The sequence below is a fragment of the Pan troglodytes genome, chromosome 20 (assembly GCF_028858775.2).
Source record: "Pan troglodytes isolate AG18354 chromosome 20, NHGRI_mPanTro3-v2.0_pri, whole genome shotgun sequence".
Classification (NCBI taxonomy): domain Eukaryota; kingdom Metazoa; phylum Chordata; class Mammalia; order Primates; family Hominidae; genus Pan; species Pan troglodytes.
Window position 1 is genome coordinate 68,026,336 of NC_072418.2, and position 20,711 is coordinate 68,047,046.

Consider the following 20,711-nt stretch of genomic DNA (forward strand, 5'->3'; position numbering starts at 1 on the left):
AAAAGTTCTCAGCAAGCTATAAGCCAGACATTAGCTAAGAAGAAATACAATATAATGCCAAAAGATCAACATAAATTTTGTTATGATTTTGTTTCCCAAAATAAGAAAAGAGATTTGGTAGACATCATATTTTTTTGTCAGTAATCATCTTATAGTTCTTGACTACTTATATATCCCAGCATTTTATTTTGTCTCTACTATTACAACAATGTTATTATTATCCATTCCTTTGCCTAGTTTCTCACACAGTTTTAATATGGCACTTATGACCCTTGTTTCATGATAAATGGTTTTCATATGTCTACTATAGTAGTTGAAAAACTCCAATTATTCTGCAGTTTTGTGTATGTGATAGAGTCAGCCACAGAGTTAGAATCATAAAATTTGTCAGGCCAAATCTGAGTTTTATTTCATAGAGATTGGTTTCAGGGTTGTGTAAACAATTGCAAAGATGATTTTAAAACCCTTTTATATTGTATCCAGCAAATAGTTCCCCCAGTATTGGCCTAAAAAGTTTGGAATTCTAAGCTGATTTTCTAAAAGCTCCCAAGAATTGTAGGTTATGTGGTTAAATATTAGATCGTACTCTGAATGTGTTTATAAGAATTTACTTAACACCTTAGGTGTTAAAATGGGCTAACAGAGAGCTTCATGTAATGCCTTTCATTCGGTTTGTGCATTTTTGATTATTGGAAAATGCAATGAAAAATAAGTGGGTATCATTAAGAAGTATAAGAGAGAGCGTAAGTATTTGTCCTCTAGGAAATTATAAGTGGATAGCAACAGAAAATTGTTCATAGCTGAATTGAAGAATAGATTGAGATTCTTGAGATTACTATATGCTGGTTATAAAATGCCACACATTAAATTAGCAATTGAGAAAAAGACATGAAAGTAATAGACACATTGATGACTTTTGGCAATAAGTATAGAATAAATGCTTTGTATTTGTTTATTGAGGTATAATTTATATGTCGATTTTATCCTGTTTAGGTGAGCAGTTCTATGAATTTCAACAAATGTACAGTTGTCTTTTGGGATTCAGAGGATCAGCTCCAGGACTGCCGCCATGTAACTAAATCAGCACATATTCAAGTCCTACACTGGAAACAAAGTGTTGGCGCTCTGTATCTTTCACAGCCACAAGTATTTTTTATTGTGTTTGATTTAAAATAAGCCACACATAAGTGGACCAAGGCAGTTCAAACTCATGTTGTTTAAGAGCCAACTGTATACAGTTGTGTAAGCAACCACGACAACCAAAATAGAGCATATCTCCACCATTCCCCCAAATCTTCCATTTCTTGATATAGTCAATCTCCTCCTTTTACACCCCCAGCTCCTGACAACACAAATCTGATTTCTTTCCCAATTGATACGGTTTGGTTCTGTGTCCCCACCCAAATCTCACCTTGAATTGTAATACTCACCATGGGTCAAGGGTGGGACCAGGTGGATATATGGGGGTGGTTTCCCCCATACTGTTCTCACAAAATCTGATGGTTTTATAAGGGGTTTCACCCTTTGTTCGGGTCTCATTCTCTCTCCTGTCACCATGTGAAGAAGGACATGTTATCTTCCCCTTCTGCCACAATTGTAAGTTTCTTGAGGCCTCCCCAGCCCTACGGAACTGTGAGTCAATTAAGCCTCTTTTCTTTGCACATTACCCAGTCTTAGGCAGTTCTTTATAGCAGCATGAGAGTATTCTAATACACCAATAATTCTGACTCTTCTAAAATGGCATAAAAGGAGCTGATAAATGATACAGGCTTTTGAGTCTGGCTTCTTTCACTTTAATGCTTTTGAGGTTCACAGCTTTTGTTGCATACATCATTGTTCCTTTTTGGTGCTGAGTGGTATTCTATTGTATGAATATACTGCAATTTGCTTATCTGCTTACCAGTTGGGAGATATTTGGGTTGATTTGAGCTTTTGGAGATTATTAAGAAAGCCTGTATAAACCTTGTTAATGGATTCTTGTTTAGACACATCTTCATTTGTCTTGAATAAACAAATACCTACACGTGCATTGCCATGTCATATAAAAGTGTATGTTTAATTTTATAAGAACCTGCCAAATTAGTTGTATTAATATGGCTGTGCCATTTAGGATTCTCATCAGGAATGCATTGGAGTCCCAGTTGCTCCACATAGAATATATGCTTTTTATAAATTTTAAACTAAAATTTCTGCCTCAGATATAATGTATCTTCATATACAATACATTATGTTTGAGACAGAAATTCTTATTTAAAGTTTATAAATTTATAATATATCTGAAAATACATTATAGTTATAAAACATACCAATTTTTAATATAATGTGTCTGAGGATACATTATATTAAAAACTGATATGTTATATTGGAATTGTGTAATATTTTACAAATACATGATGGCTAAAGTGAAAGTAAGCAGCAGGTTGAATTAATTCCATTTCTCTTATGAGTTAATGGAGGCTAAAACATGTGTTTGTATGTGAGGACAATCGTTTTTATATCATTTAAAATTTTGGTCAGTCATTCAGTTTCCTAAATACATAGAAGGATGAGTTCAGGAAAGTTGCCAGAGCCTCATTAATGTTTAAGCCTCAAAGTTCCAACGTGGTTACCAAGGCCAGTCTGTCTTTATGTGGAGCAGGTGGCAGCCCATGCAAAGAACAGCTTGGATGAGCTGGTTTACTTCATAACATTTCCAAGACGATGATAGTTCTAATATAAGTAGAATTGACCTGTACAGATAAGGCAGGTCATTTAAACTAAACTGGATTTTCAGTTGCCCTTTGAGGCACTCCGTAAGGTAGCAATGGGACTTAGGAGTAAAATTCGACTTCCCTAAAATTCCAGAATCAATACTATCTTATATACAGTGTATAATACTTGTGTTTTGATAATCTTCTATTCGTTCTCAGGGAAAAACACCATAAATGAAAGTGACGTTTTCATAATAGAGGCATTTGGGTTTATTCTTTTTGTGGTCATTTTCTTAGGACTAGTATTTTAGAATAATTTACCAAGCTTTTTTGCAAGACTAAAATATAGGGTTAAAGTAGGGTTAAACCTTAACAGTCATAACTTTGTTCCTGAAGTGTGATTATTATCAAAAACTCTTTTAAAAATGATTTTCTTAAATATTCAAAAGAGATTGAGACTATCATACAAATGGACAATTTTAGTTTCTCAAATTGTAAGTATTGTTCATTAATTCTCAAGAATGCTAACATTTAGAGGTTAGCAAATTGAAGATATTTTGGTAAAAATTATGATTAAATTATGTATTAGAGCAAACCCAACCGTCTTCTGTCTTGGATTGTTTCTGTCTTCCCATTGGCCTTGAATGCAGATAGAAACAATATTAAAATACTTCTCATGCAACATGAAGTAAACTCCAAAGGAAAAATGCCTTGAGCAAATCACATTCTGTAACCTGTTATGGCCCTCTCTGGGTTACAGAATTTTGTCTTAAATTTTCATAAATAGCCAATTCTTTAATTTGTGACTACATAAAGACAATAAAAAGTCTTGGAACAATTGACTCCAAACACCAGAATGGAGCTATGAATGTGTATATATCCCTAAAACTGGTTTACAGCTACTTATATGTACAACAGCCTCACTCTCTGTGAAGTGGGATGTTAATATCAATTTTCTATTCCTTCTCATTAATAAGATAATGATAATCATGAGGAGTGAGGCCAAGTCAATAGTATTTATTTTTATTTACCCTACTTTCTTCTTTCTTTTGCTGTTTCTTCTAAGCAATTTGTTAGCATGTTCTGTGTTTTATTGCAGTGGGATTTACATGTATGGGTACAGGACATTAATTGGTGATTAATTTATATTTGTGCCTTTTCCCCAATTGTTCACCCAACTCTATTTTAAAAAATAAAACAGAGTACGTTTTTCTGTAGTATGTTCTTTCAAATTCTGTCTGCTAGTTTAGGTTTATTGAAAATAATTGTATGAGTTTGGACTAAACATTCTTTATACATTTTTGTTTTCTCTGCCTATAATGCCTTTCACTCTTGATGGTGGTGGGAAAAAGGATGCATTTTTATGTTTGGAGAGACTCATTGTAAAACAGCAGGACACTTCCTGTACAACACCATTAAATGTTGTTCAAACAATGTCAGGGGGACTATATTTGCCCACTAGTTCTATGCAGAAACATTTCCCAAATTAATTAATTTCCTGAGTGACAAATCAGGGAGAAAATCCTGGTGGACCTCAAGAAAGGGTAGAAAGTTGGAGAAAAGTGTTAAGAGGTTTGAGGTCAGCAATTTGACCTTTTAAAACTTTCTTTCATAAGGACAATGTCAACAAATAATGTTTGTGGTAACTTCAAATGAAGGATAGAGCTTGAAAAGTAAAACTTCAACTCCCACATATAACATTTGTGAGGAAAATGAAATGAAAACATATGTTCATATAATAATGGGAAAACGTAATGCATTTTTCTAAGTTTGAGTTTGCTAGAAGTTCTTTATTATTAAATTATGCTGGGATTCCTAGTAAGCATGCAACACATTTGCATAAGTATTAAAATAATTCATCATGATCAATTCTGTTACAGTAAATCTCAACCCTAATCACAATCTACCATATACTACAGTGGTTCATCTATATGTGGTATTTCATATTTTACTAAGTTTTGGTGGAACTGCAGCTCCTGCAGCAGCACAAATGTCATCTGAGTTCACTGTGATTAATGTGGCCCTGAAGGAGATCTAATCACGATTAGCCAATGTCATAAAGTGTTACAGAATCAGTGTCATGTGAGAAACATTTTAAAGCCCTTAAAACTGTATATCCTAGCAAGTAACTCTGGTAGAAAGTCTAGGAGGATGAGGAGGTTTAATTTGGGAAACAGATGACCAAGGAGGATGAGGGAACAATTATTTGCCTTCAAATACTTAAAGGACCAGAAGGGAACAACACAAATCTAGAACTAATGGCTGAAAGTTATAGGGCAGTGGATATCAATCTAATATACTGAAATTTCAAAAATGGAAACTTATCAGAAATGCAGTGAGCTCTATGGGTCTAATAGGCTCAATGAAGTATGGAGGTTTCTGTTACTAGGAGTATTCAAGGCAAGATTACCACTTCTGGAGACTACTGAAAAGTAATTTTTTAATGGCACAGAAGGTTATATTTGGGTACATTTTAAATTCCTCTTCATCCATTCCATAACTTAATTTCCTTTACCACATAAACACATTTCTTATTTTTATTTTTTATTTTATTTTTTTAGATATTGGTGGAGGCTTCAGTGGGAGATGGCTTCACTGGAGATATTGCGATTGATGATCTGTCATTTATGGACTGCACCCTCTACCCTGGTAAGAGAGAACATTTTAATTTGGGGTTATTTCTAAATCTGTTTACTTGGAAAACTTGCAAGGAAATCAATATTTCATTTCTACAAAATTTCCAACATGACCTTGCTTTTATTCTTTTTCTCAAAACTATTAACTCTGGAAAAGATTTTTTTAGATCCTTGCTAGTAATTAGCTTTAAAGTGTCAAACATAGTCAAGATGTTTGAATCACTTATGTCTATGACTTATCACATGCAAAATACTAGAAAATCATGTCTGAAGTTAAAATGTAATTCCATTATATTTAAGGAGTTACAATAACCAAACCATTTGCCTTATAATTACATCACATTGGATACTTTATTAACCTCTCGGATTACCCTCGGGAGGCACTTTAAATATTTCTAACAATTGTTGTCAACCATTTCCTCACTATTTTATGGACTTATGTCTATTAAAATGACATAAATGACATATTTTCCAGATATATATCAATTTTCAAACTTTCCCCTAACTCCAGACTCATATACTCACTACCTACTCCACAGCTTAACCTGGATGTCTAGAAGGCATCTTAAAGGTAATGATAGGAAATAACCTAAAATAAACACAACCCAGGCCTTGAATAGTGTTATGAGGAGAAACCCATTCTGAGAAGTGCATAGTGATCTAAGAAGACTGGATATTAAAGTAATGGAGTTTGGCACTCAGACTGAGAGCTCTTAAAGTGCACGACAAGAGGGAACATGATCTCCTCCCTGGAGTGATCAGAGGCTGGGGCCCAACAACATTCTCAATTGCCGAAAACTTAACATCCATCCCTGCTCTATCATCTTAGCCTCACTGGTCTGCGGAGCACCAGCTCCATCCCATGCAGAGTCAGGGGATGGGGCTGATTCCAATATTTTCAGTTGTAGCTATGTGACACAGCTCTGATCCTACCCACCACTCAGCATCCTAACAGGATCGATTGGTGTCACCACTGTGTGTCATGGTTTTCATAGAACTCTGCAGACAGCCGAATCCCTCTCTTGAAGGCTAGTAAAACAAGAGGCAGAATTGAACATATTTACTTTTACCTCTCAATGCCTAAAAGTGAATTCCTGATTACCAGTTGCCTCTCAATCCTGCCACTCCTGTATACCTCCCTATCTCAGCAAATGACAGTTTATATCTAGCTGCTTATTCCATATTAACAAATCTGGTTTATATTAACAAATTTGGCTTAGTACCCACTCCTCATTGCCCTCACCACATTCCCCGTGGTCCAAGCAACCAGTGTCTATGCATGGATTATTGCAATTGCTTTTTAAATGATCTATCTGCTCCTACCCTTGAGTGCTATATTCTGAAAACAGCAGCCCACATGTTTCTTTTCAAACTTAGATGAGATTAGGCCATTCTATTGTCAGAATCTTCCTATGACTTTCTATCTCATTCAGAGCAAACCTCAAACTAATGATAGCTTCCAAGGAATAAATGACTAACCCCTTATACCTCTTGAATTCACCTTTCACCAGTGTATATCTCATTCACTTTTTCCTACTACAAAGGTCTCTTAGCTAATACTTGAGCACTTCAGCCAATTTATGGTGTATTAGTCCATTCTCACACTGCTAATAAAGACATACCCGAGCCTGGGTAATTTATAAAGAAAGGTGATTTAACTGACTCACAGTTCTACATGGCTGTGAGGGCCTCACAATCATGGCAGAAGGTGAAGGAGGAGCAAAGTCACATCTTACAAGTTATAGGCAAAGAGAGTGTGTACACGGTAACTCCCCTTTATAAAACTATCAAATCTTGTAAGACTTATTCACTTTCACAAGAACAGTGTAGGAAAGACCTGCCCCCGTGATTCAATTACCTCTCAATGGGTCCCTCCCATGACATTTGGGAATTATAGGAGCCATAATTCAAGATGAGATTTGGGTAGGGACATAGCCAAACCATATCATATAGTTAGGGCTTTTCCATCTGCTTTCCCCTGTTCCTGGAACAGGTTTCCCACAGATGTCTATCTGACTCCCTCCCTTACTTCCTTCTGGTCTCTGCCAGAGTTTCTTCTTCAGGGAAGCCTCCTCTGAACACAACACAACACAGTTTCTTTCTTATCTGGCATTTTCTATTTCTACTCCTGGTGTTATTTTTCTCCACATCACCTATCACCCTTATGGTTAAATTTCTATTTTCCCCCGTAATGATGTTAGTTGCATGAGAGCAGGTATATCACCTCTTCACTGTTTAATCTCCAATTCCTAGAACAGTATTTGACACATACTAGTACTCAACAAATACTTGTTGGATGGATAACTAGGTAGAGGAATGTCAATAATTTTAGGTGTTTTATATACTCTCGTTATATATTTTAGTTTAGTTTTAATATTATTGCTAAAACATTAAGTATTTCTATGTGCCAGATACTATAGTATATGTCAGTCAGCTTTTGTTGAAAGCCAAGTCTCAGTAGCTTATGACTACATTTATTTCTTGCTCTCAAGCGTGTGGGTTGGCATAGAGAATAAGAGCAAAGAAATAGACAGACAGATAGATAGACAGACAGACAGATCTTAATCATAGCTCTGTGTAATTTTATGTAGCTCTAAGCTATGTGTCTCTGTTTCATGTGGTCCTCTCTCTCTGAGACCATGGCTAAAAGACCAAGTCCCTATTTGACACATTTCATAGAGGATGGAAAAAAAAGCATATTTGAAATTTCAACTGGGACATGGTATACATCTTACTGTGTCTGTTCATGTTCATTATCCATTGATCAGATCCTAACAATGGGGCAGAGAAGTATTTTCCACCTACAGGGAGCTCAGCAGGGGTAGGGGAGATATAAAATCTTTACAAGAAAGAGAGGTGATGTGTACGGACAATATTACAACCGGCCATTCATACATATTTTATTTTACTTAATCTTACAATGTTTTAAGAGTCTAGAAGAGTGCCTGGTCCATCATAGGTGAATAGATGTTGTACGTGGGGCAGGATTAATGCCTTTATTATACCAGTTTTATGGAGGAAATTGAAAAGGAGATAAGGTGCTCAAGGGTACCTAGTTGTAAAGTGGCAGGACACAGTCACTGCTTCTTGGAACCATAATGTTCACCACTAGTATTATAGGGCTCATCAAACACACTAAACCTGAAAGGAAGAGGCTACAATCTCCAGTTTACAGATATGAAAAATTAAAGACATAAGTAGCGTGGATGAGAATACAAAATTAAGGATTGGACTGTGATTTTACCTAAGCTGGTATGATTTCAGTGGCCAGGGCTTTCCCCACATTGCCCCCAAATCTGAGATTAGAGAGAATCACTGTGACCTCAGAGTGAGAAGAGAACAAAAAAAGAACACAGGAAAGAAACACAAGTCACCATTGAAGCTATTGTTGCCCTAATTATCCGGCTAAATCCATTCTGTGGCTCACAGTTCCCAGGGGAGGTAAAACAGCTACTAGAAGCATAGGCAGAGATGCGAAATATCAGTTACTGAGTGTTGGTCCCAATTTTCTGTTTCAAGTTTTGGAAGAAAAATAAAAAAACTTGAAAAACTGTAGGAGCTGTGTTTTTTGCAATGGCATAACAAAATAAACTATGGGTCAAAACCACAAGGCTTGTTGAATCCATAGGTTTGATAAAGGAATTTGATAAAGGAATCTTACCATAAAATGAAACAAAAATACAAATTGAGCTCTACGTAAAAAAAAAAAAAATGTTGCTCTTGATGCTTTCCAGTCATTTTTTTTTTTCATAGCATCATGTTATCTGAAGTAAGAATCATGCTTGTAACTTCACTAAGGGGCATTGATTTCCTTTTAATATTAACTGATTATTTGTTTATAGCATTTTTCTTCTTTGGCCAATAAAACAAAGCAAAATAAATAAAAAAGTCACATACACACAAACCAGAATGTTGACCTAATCCCCAAGATGTGGGTTTCTATCTTACCTACAACTTTTATTTCATAGAAAATGACTGAGCAGTAGATTATTTTACTTTTCTTTGGTACTTCAAAATCAACCTTTTCCCCTCGTGCCTGCCTTGTAATTTTAATGAAAGCAGTGTTCTCCAGCAACCTGGGCTTGAATTTCCGCAGTCATCTTTGACTTTCTTCTTAAACTTCTTCGGTTGTAAATTCCACTGACTACAACTGCAAGATATTTCTCGGACCTTCTGTTTTTTTCCATTACTGTAATTCAAGTCAGTGTTGACTTGAATGAAAAACTAATGTTAGACCAAAAATGTTATTAATATTCCCCAATAGTTTTTATGCCCTTAAATTAGTTTATTTTTACTTTGTCTTAAAACATCATCATTTGCTCTTCCAAGTCTTCTCTCTCATATTCTGAGCTATAGCTTTTTTCTAATTTAATTTTCAAATCATTCTCAATTATTAATTATACCTGATTTGTTTCAATACTTTTATAATATTGTTAATTAATTTTTCCTACTTTATTAAGATATAATTGGCAAAATGGTATATAGTCAAGGTGTACAATATGATGTTTTGACATGTCTATATATTATGAAATAGTTACCACAATCAAACTATTAGTAATTGACACATCTCTAACCTCATATAGTTACCCATCCTCTGTGTGTGTGTGGTAAGAGAACTTGGCTGGGCCCGGTGGCTCATGCTTGTAATCTTAGCACTTTGGGAAGCCGAGGTGGGCAGATCACCTGAGGTCAGGAGTTCAACACCAGCCTGGTCAACATGGTGAAACGTGGTCTATACTAAAAATACAAAAGTTAGCTGGGCATGGTGGCACACACTTGTAATCCCAGCTACTTAGGAGGCTGAGGCAGGAGAATTGCTTGAAACTGGGAGGTGGAAGTTGCAGTGAGCCAAGATCATGCTACTGCACTCCAGCCTGCGTGACAGAGCAAGAGTCTGTCTCAAAAAAAAAAAAAAAAGCACTTAAGATCTACTCTCAGCAATATTCAGCTGTACAATATCTTGCTGCTGACTATAGTCACCAGAACTTATTCTTCGGATAACTGAAAATTTGTACCATCTTACCAACATATCTCCATTTCTTTCATCCCTCGACCTCTGCTAACTACCTCTCTACTCTGTTCTGTGAGTTCAACTTTTAGATTCCTCTTACATGTGCAATCATGCAGTATTTGCTTTCTGTGTCTGTCTTATTTCACTTAGTGTAATGGACATGGCATTATTCTAATTTCATAAAGACAGGATTTCTTGATTTTTTTAAAGCTGCATAATGTTCCAATGTACATATATATTAGATTTTCTTTATCCATTCATCTATCTCCATACATGTAAGTTGTTTCCCTATTGTGGCTATTGTGAATCATGCTGCAATGAACATGGGAGTTCATTGGAGTCCAGATGTCTCTTTGAAATAGTGATTTTATTGCCCCTGGATATACACCCAGAACTGGGATTGCTGGATCATGTGGATAGTTACATTTTAAATTTTTTGAGCAACCTCCATACTGTTTTTCATAATGGCTGTATCAATTTACATTCCTACCAACGGGTATAAGTGTTCCCCTTTCTCCACATCTTCACCAACACTAGCTATCTTTTAACTTTTGATAATAGACATCCTAACAGATGAGAGTCAATATCTCATTGTAGTTTTGATTTGCATTTTCCTGATCATTACTGATAATGAGTGCCTTTTCATATACCTGTTGTCTATGTCTTCTTTGGAAAAAAATGTCTATTCAGGTATTTTGCCCCTCTTAAAATTGGATTATTTGTTGTTGTTTTTGTTTTGTTTGTTTTTGCTGTTGAGTTGTATAAGTTTCTTACGTAGTTTGATATTAACTCCTTATTGGTTATATGGTTTGGAAATACTTTCTCTTGTTGTAATTTTTGTACATGATGTAAGATAAGAGCCCAATTTCATTTTGCTTTGCATGTAGATATCCATTTCTTTAACACCACTTATTGAAGAGATTATTTTTTCCCATTGCATATTCTTGTCACTTTTTTATTGATTACTTGACTTTATATGTGTGGGCTTATTTCTGTGCTTTCTATTATGCTCCATTGGTCCATGTTTCTGCTTTTATGCAAGTACCATGATGTTGTGATTACTACAGCATTGTAATATAATTTGAAATTGGGAAGTATGATGCCATCAGTTTTTTTCTTCTTGTTCAAAATTGCTTTAGCTATTTGGAATCTTTTGTAGTTCTCTATGAATTTTTGTCTTAGAGACAAAGATTTGAGGATCTTAGAGGAAAAGCTTTTAACTTTTTACCATTGAGTGTGATGTTAACTTTGGGCTTGTACAGGGGTTCGCTTTTACCCACATCCTCCCAATACTTGTTAAAAGTTTTAAGACTGTTACTGTATTAAGGAGCATTTCTTCTATTCCTAATTTGTTTGGAGTTTTTATCATGAAAGGATGTTAAATATTGTCAAATGCCTTTTCTACATTTTTTGACGTGATCATAAGATTTTAAGCCTTCATTCTGTTAATGTAATGTATCACATTTATAAATTTTCATATGTTGAACCACCTTTATGTCCCAGGGATAAATTCCACTTGGTCATAATATATGATCCTTTTACACTGTTATTGAAATCAGCTTGCTAGTATTTTGTTGAGGATTTGCATCTATATTCATCAGTCATATTGGCCTGTAATTTTCTTTCCTTGTAGTCTCCTTTTCTGGCTTGGAATCAGGCTGAATTTTTTTTTTACTTTTTCTTTTTTTTTTTTTTTTGAGACGGAGTCTTGCTCTGTCGCCCAGGCTAGAGTGCAGTGGCATGATCTCGGCTCACTGCAAGCTCCGCCTCCCAGGTTCACGCCATTCTCCAGCCTCACCCTCCCAAGTAGCTGGGAGTACAGGCGCCCACCACCATGCCCAGCTAATTTTTTGTACTTTTCGTGGATCCGGGGTTTCACTGTGTTAGCCAGGATGGTCTCGATCTCCTGGCCTCGTTATCCGCCTGCCTCGGCCTCTCAAAGTGCTGGGATTACAGGCGTGAGCCACCACGCCCAGCCCAGGCTGATCTTAAAAAATGAGTTTGAAAGTGTTTCTTCCTCTTCAGTTTTTGGAGGAGTTCGATAAGGATTGGTTTGAATTCTTTAAATGTTTGGTGGAATTTAGTAGTGAATCCATAAGGCCCTGGACTTTTCTTTGGTGGGAGATTTTTGGTTAATTATTCAATCTCATTACTCATAATTCATCTGTTTAGATTTTTTTATTTCTTGTTGATTCCATCTTGGTAGGTTGTATGTTTGTAGGAATTTATCCATTTCTTTAATGCTATTCAATTTCTTGGAGTATAATTGTTCATAGCAGTCTCGTATGATCCTTTGTATTTCTGTGGCTTCAGTTGTAATGTCTGTTTCTGATTTTATTTATTTGGGTCTTCTGTTTTTCTTATCTAAATGGTTGTTAATTTTATCTTTTCAAAAAATTAATTTTCAGTTTCATTGATCTTTTTATTTTTTTCTTCATTGTAATTATTTTTGCTCTGATCTTTATTAGTTCCTTCTTTCTATTAACTTGGAGCTTAGTTTGTTCTTTTTCAAGTTCCTTGAGGTATAAAGATAGATTGCTTATTTGAGTTTTTTTTATTTCTGATTTTTTTTTTTATTTTTTAGGTATTCAGTACTATAAACTTTCCTCTTAGAACTGCTATTGCTGTATCCCATAAGTTTTGGTATGTTGTGTTTCCATTTTCATTTATCTCAGATTTTTTATTTCATTTTGATTTCTTCTTTGACCTACTGGTTTTTAAGGAGTGTGTTGTTTTAATTGCCATGTTTGTGAATTTTCCAACTTTTCTCCTGTCAGTGATTTCTAGTTTCATACCATTGTGGTTAGAAAAGATGCTGGATATGACTTCAAACTTCCTAATTTGTTAATGCTTGTTTTGTGGACTAACATATTATCTATCCTGGGGAATGTTCTGTGTGCTCTTGAGAAGGTGTATTCTGCTGCTGTTGAATGAAATGTTTTGTACATGACTGTTAGGTCAATTTACTCTAAAGTATCATTTAAGTTCAATGTTTCTTAATTGATTTTCTGTCTATATGATCTATCCATTGTTGGAAGTGGGATATTGAAGTCCTTTACTATTATTGTTTTGCTGTCTCTTTCTCCCCTCAGATTTATTAATATTTGCTATACATTTGGGTTCTCTCATATTGAGTACATATATTTATAATTATTATATCCTCTTGATTAATTGCTATATATTTATATAATGACTTTTTGTCTCTTTTTACCATTTTTTGCTTAAAGTATATTTTGTCTTACGTAAGTCTAGCTTCCTGTGCTCTTTTCTGGTTTGCATTTGCATGAAATGTGTTTTTTGTTCTTTCAGTTTTAGTATATCTGTGTCCTCAAAGTGGAAGTGAGACTCTTGTACGCAGCACACTATTGGATATTTTTTTTTTTAATCTGTTAAGACATTCTATGTCTTTTTGTTGTAGAATGTAATTCGCTTACATTTAAAGTAATTATTAATAGGTAAGGACTTACTATTGCCATTTAAAAAATTCCTTCCTAGCTGTTTTGTAGATCTTTTGTTTCTTTCTCTCTTGCTATCTTCCATTGTGATTTGATGATTTTTCTGTAGTGGTATGCTTTGATTGCTTTCTCTTTACCTTTTGTGTATTTACTATAGGTTTTTGCTATGTGTTTAAATAAGGCTTACAAAAAACCAGCTTATAGTTACAACAATTCATTTTAAGCTGATAAAAACTTTATTTTAATTCAATACAAAAATCCTACACGTCTTCCCACCCCAACATTTATGTTTTTAATTTCACAATTTACATCTTTTTATATTTATAATATTTAAAAATAATTCTAAATTCAGAATACAGAATACACACTAGTACTGTAATGATAATATGTAAATCACTTATAACTCTAAACACTAAAAGATAAATGTTATTAAAAATAACTATAGCATCAGTAATTTGTTAATGGATATGCAATATGTAAATAAATTCTTATTTTTAATCTAATCCATTAGGCAAAATTAATTACATTTCTAGTAGGAACTTAGCCATGTAATACATTTCTACAGTTCTTTGCATAGCTGTAAAATGATGTTGTCTATTACCTGAGGAGACCACGGTGAGGAATGATGAAAAAGTTAAAGATATTTCCTTATATCTTGAATCAGATCTTCAGTTTAGATTAAGAATTGCTCTGAGACATTTATATTAAAAAGTGTGTATCTCAAAGGAAGTATTTGCTTTTCATTATTCTTTCTGTCCTTCATTAGAAAGGCCAGAATTATATTTTTTTCAGCTGAGCATATATGACAGGAATTTTCTTTCTTGCACCAAGGATTAATGGTGAGATAGCTAGTTTATTTAGAAAAATAAAACACTGACTACATCACAAAATACTGTCTGCAAATTGAAATATAATTTATGTGCTCTTTATTCTCTTTTAAATTTTCAGATTTCAGCATGCACATTAGAATTGTTAGTTACTAAAATTATTAGTTATTACAATTTAAGTATTATATGAATATCCATGTTTACATTATTATTAGTATTTTGTTTTCCCCAGGAACTAAAGCAGTGGCACATTGTACAATTGATGATGCCTTCAAATTGATAAAATATGATGACTATTTTAAGGACGCTTAACATAATTTTTATGATGTCCTCCCCCACCCCTCACACATTAAATGTGTTGTTTTGTCGTTGTTGAACTGGGTTGATTACATTTTTGGCATCCCTTCTCGTTAGCTTCAATGTCTCACCAGCTTTATATACAAATGGTGTTTAAGTCTTCCTTTATTCTGCAGAGATGAATGTTTGTTTCAGTGTGGATCAAAAAGCAAGGGGAACAGGGTAAATACTATTGGCTTTACTTTTAAGATATCACCTGTAGCTTTTCATCTTCTAATACGCTGTTTGGCGTGTTCATTATATTTGTCTCCGAATAATAAATTACATGAAAGCACTGTGTTTTGAAATATGCCTTTCTTTTGTATTTTTCTAAAGGAGGTGTAGACTCAGAAGAAAATACCAGATTATTGGAAAGTTTTGCAGTTTAAAGTAAGATTTCAGGGGAAAAATAAAGAAATTTGAGCCTTGGTGATTGCAATCTTAAATATTCTGGTTTTAGCTTCTTTGGTGTAGTCTGTAAATTGATTTAGCATATATATAGGGAAAAAATTTTGGCCAAAGTCTGCGATATGTTCAATTAACAGTTTTATTGTGTTCTTAGAAAATAAAATTGAACAAATTATTCGCTTAACTTATTTTAAAGTTAAAACTTTTACATTGTTTCACATTCTCTCTTAATTGAGAGAAATGCTAAATGTTAAACATGGAGAAGGTTGTCTAAATGGTTAGTTCACAGCTTGGAAATTTTCCATCTGCTACTTCAGTCATTTGTAGTCACATTCAAATATAGTAGAATACCTGTAAAGAAGGAAAATGTCATTGAATCTTTGTTATAAAGCAGAAGTATTTCAAAAATTGCTGATTGGCTACCGGAGACAGAAAAAAAAAAGCACTGCATAGTTTGTGGCAAACAGCTATAACACAGTTGTTATAATAGTATCCAAAGAATAGCTATGCTTTCATAAAACCTTTTCACCTGGAAAGTATATCTAACACAGACACTTCCATAAAATCATACTAAACATAGTTCTTTCAGCTTGTGAGTATAACTCCAATTTATTGTACTAAGTGAAATAGAAGAAATGTATGATATTCCCCAAAAGCTATAGATATTTAAACATTTTAAATTTTCTAAAGAGACTGTTTAAGCTTCAAATACGCTTTTACATTTTTATATTAAATATATTTCTTAACTCAAAAAGTCACAGGGAAAACATGCGTTGTTAGCTACAGATAGATATAAAGTACAATGATTCATATTAGTCAAGCAATTCATTCAGTAATCATATGTCTAAAGTTGGTAATAACTTATCAAGGACTAGAGATGTTAAAATGTTGTTTTTGTTTGCTTAATTATCAGTGTGGGAATGGCTGTAGGGAGGGAAGTCTAGTATAAAACAAGTTGGAAAATCTATTTTACCAGAGAGAATATATTAATGTAGCCTGAAGTTTGTCATATTTGTTACAGTGAAGTTACAGAGCGAGGAGTTAGATCACTGAGTCCATTTGGAGCCTGAGACATCTACTTATGAAATCTTCCACATGACAGATGTGCAGGTAGTTTGGTTCCCCTGTGGCTCAGAGATGTGGAAGAAGATCAGATCAAACCAGACTAATCTCTGCTTCTTAGTGAGTGCAAACTTCAGTCATATGCATTTCATCTTTTCAATTTTTGTTTCATCTGCAAAGATTTTAATGTTCTTTGTTTAAAGAGACTTAAATCTATCATTGCTACCAACTTTAGCCTTATTCTAAGCAATTATAGGCCAACAAAACCCTATAAGCTTTGTAATTAGTTGAATATTTGCCCCACTCCACAATTCATATCTTGAAACCTTAATCCCCATTGAGATGGTATTTGGAAGTGGGGCCTTTGAGAGGTAATTTGGAGTAGATTAGGCCATGAGGATGAGGTTCTCATAATGGGATTAGTGCTCTTACAAAAAGAGGATGAGACAGGAGCTCTCATGCGCTCTCTCGCTCTCTTGCTCTCTGTTTCTATATACTGCATAGTCATTTCTAGCATCACCTGAGTTAAGAGTGTGATACTTTAGAAAATACTCTTCTAAGTATTTGCAAAGTTAAATGAGTTGACCTCATGTCCCTTAGAGGAAAGTCTAAACAATGTGTGAGGACCAGAGAGTCCATCAGGAATCTTGCAGTACTTGTCATGCCTCAGTCACACATGAAGAACTGGCCTGACCATGTTTCTGGATTCTATTTTACTTCCACATCACAGAATCTCTGAAATCAGCTGCAACTCCATCTTCCCAGTTACAACCACCACCAATTGCAAAGTTCAGCTCCAGAAGAAGAAACGCTTTTCTCATTTAGCTCTTTTAGTGCTCTTCTCTTCAATGCAAGACATTGGACTTACTTGGTTTGTAAAATTTCCTCATTCTGGTGGAGTAATAAGGAAGTAATGAGAATAGGACTAAGAATTATGAACTCTTACTATGTTTTGCTTAGAGTAGTTGTCCTTTTACTTATTCTCTGAAACCTTTTTAAGATAAAAATGAATTGTCTCTACTTTTCCTCAGTATGAACTCATCGGTCTCTCTTTCAAGTCATCCAACTCATGTCCATGATTTCTCTCTAATGATTATTCTCTAGTTAAGTTGAAATCAGAACTAAAGATGCAGTTCAGACTGCTGGTTTTGCTGAGTGTGGTGGCTCATGCCTGTAATCCCAGGACTTTGGGAGGCCGAGGCGAGTGGATCACCTGAGGTCAGGAGTTTGAGACCAGCCTGGCCAACGCGGTGAAACCCGGTCTCTACTGAAAATACAAAAAATTAGATGGGCATGGTGGTAGGTGCCTGTAATCCCGCTACTCAGGAGGCTGAGGCACAAGAATCGATTGAACTGGGAGGCAGAAGTGGCAGTGATTCGAGATCGCGCCACTGCACTCCAGCCTGGGTGACAGTGAGACTGTCTCTCTCTCTTCTCTCTCTCTCTCTCTCTCTCTCACACACACACACACACACACACACAACAGACTGCTGATTTTAGTAGTATGGAAGACCAGATGACCTAAAAACTGTGACACTATTTATTCCTAGAAATGTCAACTATAACATAACATGCATTGATTTAAATGTCAAGCTGAGCTTAAAAAGGGGAAATCTCCAGGTGAGAGAAAAAAAGAGAGAGTATTGAGAAATAGAACAGAAAGACAAAGTAAATGCCAGAGTTAGGGAGTAAGAGCATATGGGATGGACAAGATGGAGAGAAAGGGGAGAGGAGAGCCAGAAGTGAGTGAATTGCAAAAGAAGCACAATTAGGCTGATGACTGACTTCTTAACAGCAAGAACAGAAGTCAGAGGACAGATATAATTTTCAGAGTTCTAAAAACTATTAATTGTTAGCCTAAAGCAAAGCAAAACTTTTTCAGGAAAGAGGGTTAAGATGGCATTGAAAGATAACACACACACACACACACACACACACACACACACACACAAAATAATATTATTTCACTGCACCAGATTCTGCAGTTCAGACAAATGAACTATGTAAATGTGAATCTCAGAAAGACACAAAATGAGCTCAACCAGGGATGTGATGAAAAATGGCAAACACATGGATAAACCTAAATATACGAATGAATGGCAAGTACATATTGTATGTTGAATGTTTATATACTGCTGGGAAGTATAGAATTACTTTGGAAACTGGTTTGGCATTATCACCTAAGGTTGAAATTGTACATACCCCGTAACCAAGCAATTCCATTTCTAGATACATAAGGAGAAATGTGCAAAATGAGAAAACAATACCTTAGAAGAATCAACCCCAAAATCATTAACGGTGGAATGGCTAACTACAATATATTTTCATATAATAAAACACTAGACAGCATTCAGAATTACTGAATTACAATATACACATTAACACTAATGAATTAAAGTACTGTCTTGAGGAAAATACCATATGGCGTTGGTTAAAATCTCTAATCATTATAATCTCTGTTGCTGATACAGAGAAAGCTTCCATTCATCTAAAGTTAAAAACCCAAATACCATTTTATTTAAAAAGGACCTCCCTGATGTTTACTATATTCTGTCACTATTATTAGAATTTTAAAATGTTAGGCCGGCTACGGTGGCTCATGCCTGTAATCCCAGCACTTTGGGAGGCCGAGGTGGGCAGATCACGAGGTCAGAGATCGAGACCATCCTGGCTAACACGGTGAAACCCCATCTCTACCAGAAACACAAAAAAACTAGCCAGGTGTGGTGGCACACGCCTGTAGTCCCAGCTACTTGGGAGGCTGAGGCAGGAGATTCACTTGAACCCGGGAGGTGAAGGTTGCAGTGAGCCGAGATGTCACCACTGCACTCCATCCTGGGCAACAGAGCGAGATTCTGTCTCAAAAAAATAAAAAAGTTAACTCATTTAATCACATAACAACCTAATGAAATAGAAACTGTGAGAGGATATTTGGTGCACCTGCAAATGAAAAAAAATCATAAAAGCAAATAAATGAAAAATAATTCAGTGTACTACTCACCTTGAGAGATGAGCAATGAGGGGTTAGAATCAGCAAGAAAGACACTGGAGGCTTCAAAACTATCAGGAGATTGACATTTCATAAACTGGTAGGTTCATATCTTTTATTCTTTAAAGCAGGCATATATTTTACTCATTTTTATTCATGTGTAATAAAAATTTATACATTTCATAATAAAATGTAAATAAGTGAGAAAAGTTTGTGCTGCTCAATAGACTAATCGATCAAAACTGGCTATATATATAAATTAGATTATAATCATAGATAATATACAATAAAGTCTAAAGTAAAGACTTAAATGTGCAAACCACAACTATCAAAATTTAAAAATTATGGAAACATCTCGAATATTAGAGAAAAAAATTAGAGAAACTTTAAGGCATTAATCATAGAAGAAGTGATTGATAAATTAAAGGTCATTAAATTTTTTTTTAGTTTGAAGGACACCATACAAAACAAAAAGACATTTCACAGACTAGGAGAATATATTTGTCATACAGATAAATAAGAGGATTAGAATGGAGTATGTGGAATATAAACCTGTAAGTAAGAAAACTATAATCCAATTGGAAAAAGAATAGGAGATATGAACCATCAGTTATAAGCCAGAGCAAAATACCAAAGTGGCCCTTTAAAAGTATGTATTTAAAAATATTTCATTTTAAATTTTATCTTTTATTTATTTTTATTATATTTTAAGTTCTGGGATACATGTGTAGAACGTGCAGGTTTGTTACATAGGTATACATGTGCCATGGTGGTTTGCTGCACCCATCAACCGTTCATCTAGGTTTTAAGCCGTGCATGCATTAGGTATTTGTCCTAATGCTATCCCTTCCCTTGCCCTCCACCCACCACAGGCTCCGGTGTGTAATATTCCTCTCCTTGTGTCCATGTGTTCTTGTTGTTCAACTGCCACTGTGAGTGAGAACATGTGGTGTTTGGTTTTCCGTTCCTGTGTTAGTTTGCTGAGAATGATGGTTTCCAGCTTCATCCAAGTCCCTGCAAAGGACATGAACTCATTCTTTTTTATGGCTGCATAGTATTCCATGGTGTATATGTGCCACATTTTCTTTATCCAGTCTATCATTGATGGACATTTGGGTTGGTTCCAAATGTTTGCTATTGTAAATAGTGCTGCAATAAACATATGTGTGCATGTATCTTTATAGTAGAATAATTTATAATCCTTTGGGTATATATCCAGTAATGGGATTCCTGGGTCAAATGGTATTTCTGGTTCGAAATCCTTGAGGAATCGCCACACTGTCTTCCACAACGGTTA

General features: G+C 34.9%; 1 protein-coding gene across 1 annotated transcript in view; it reads left to right on the top strand.

The window, feature by feature from the left end:
- LOC129137991 (MAM and LDL-receptor class A domain-containing protein 1-like) overlaps positions 1 to 20,711 on the top strand; it is a 53,133-nt gene that overhangs the window by 23,673 nt on the left and 8,749 nt on the right. Inside the window, exon 2 of the mRNA XM_054672881.2 lies at positions 5,252 to 5,339. Within this exon, the coding sequence (XP_054528856.1) occupies positions 5,252 to 5,339 (88 nt within the window). The remainder of the gene's footprint in view (positions 1 to 5,251; positions 5,340 to 20,711) is intronic.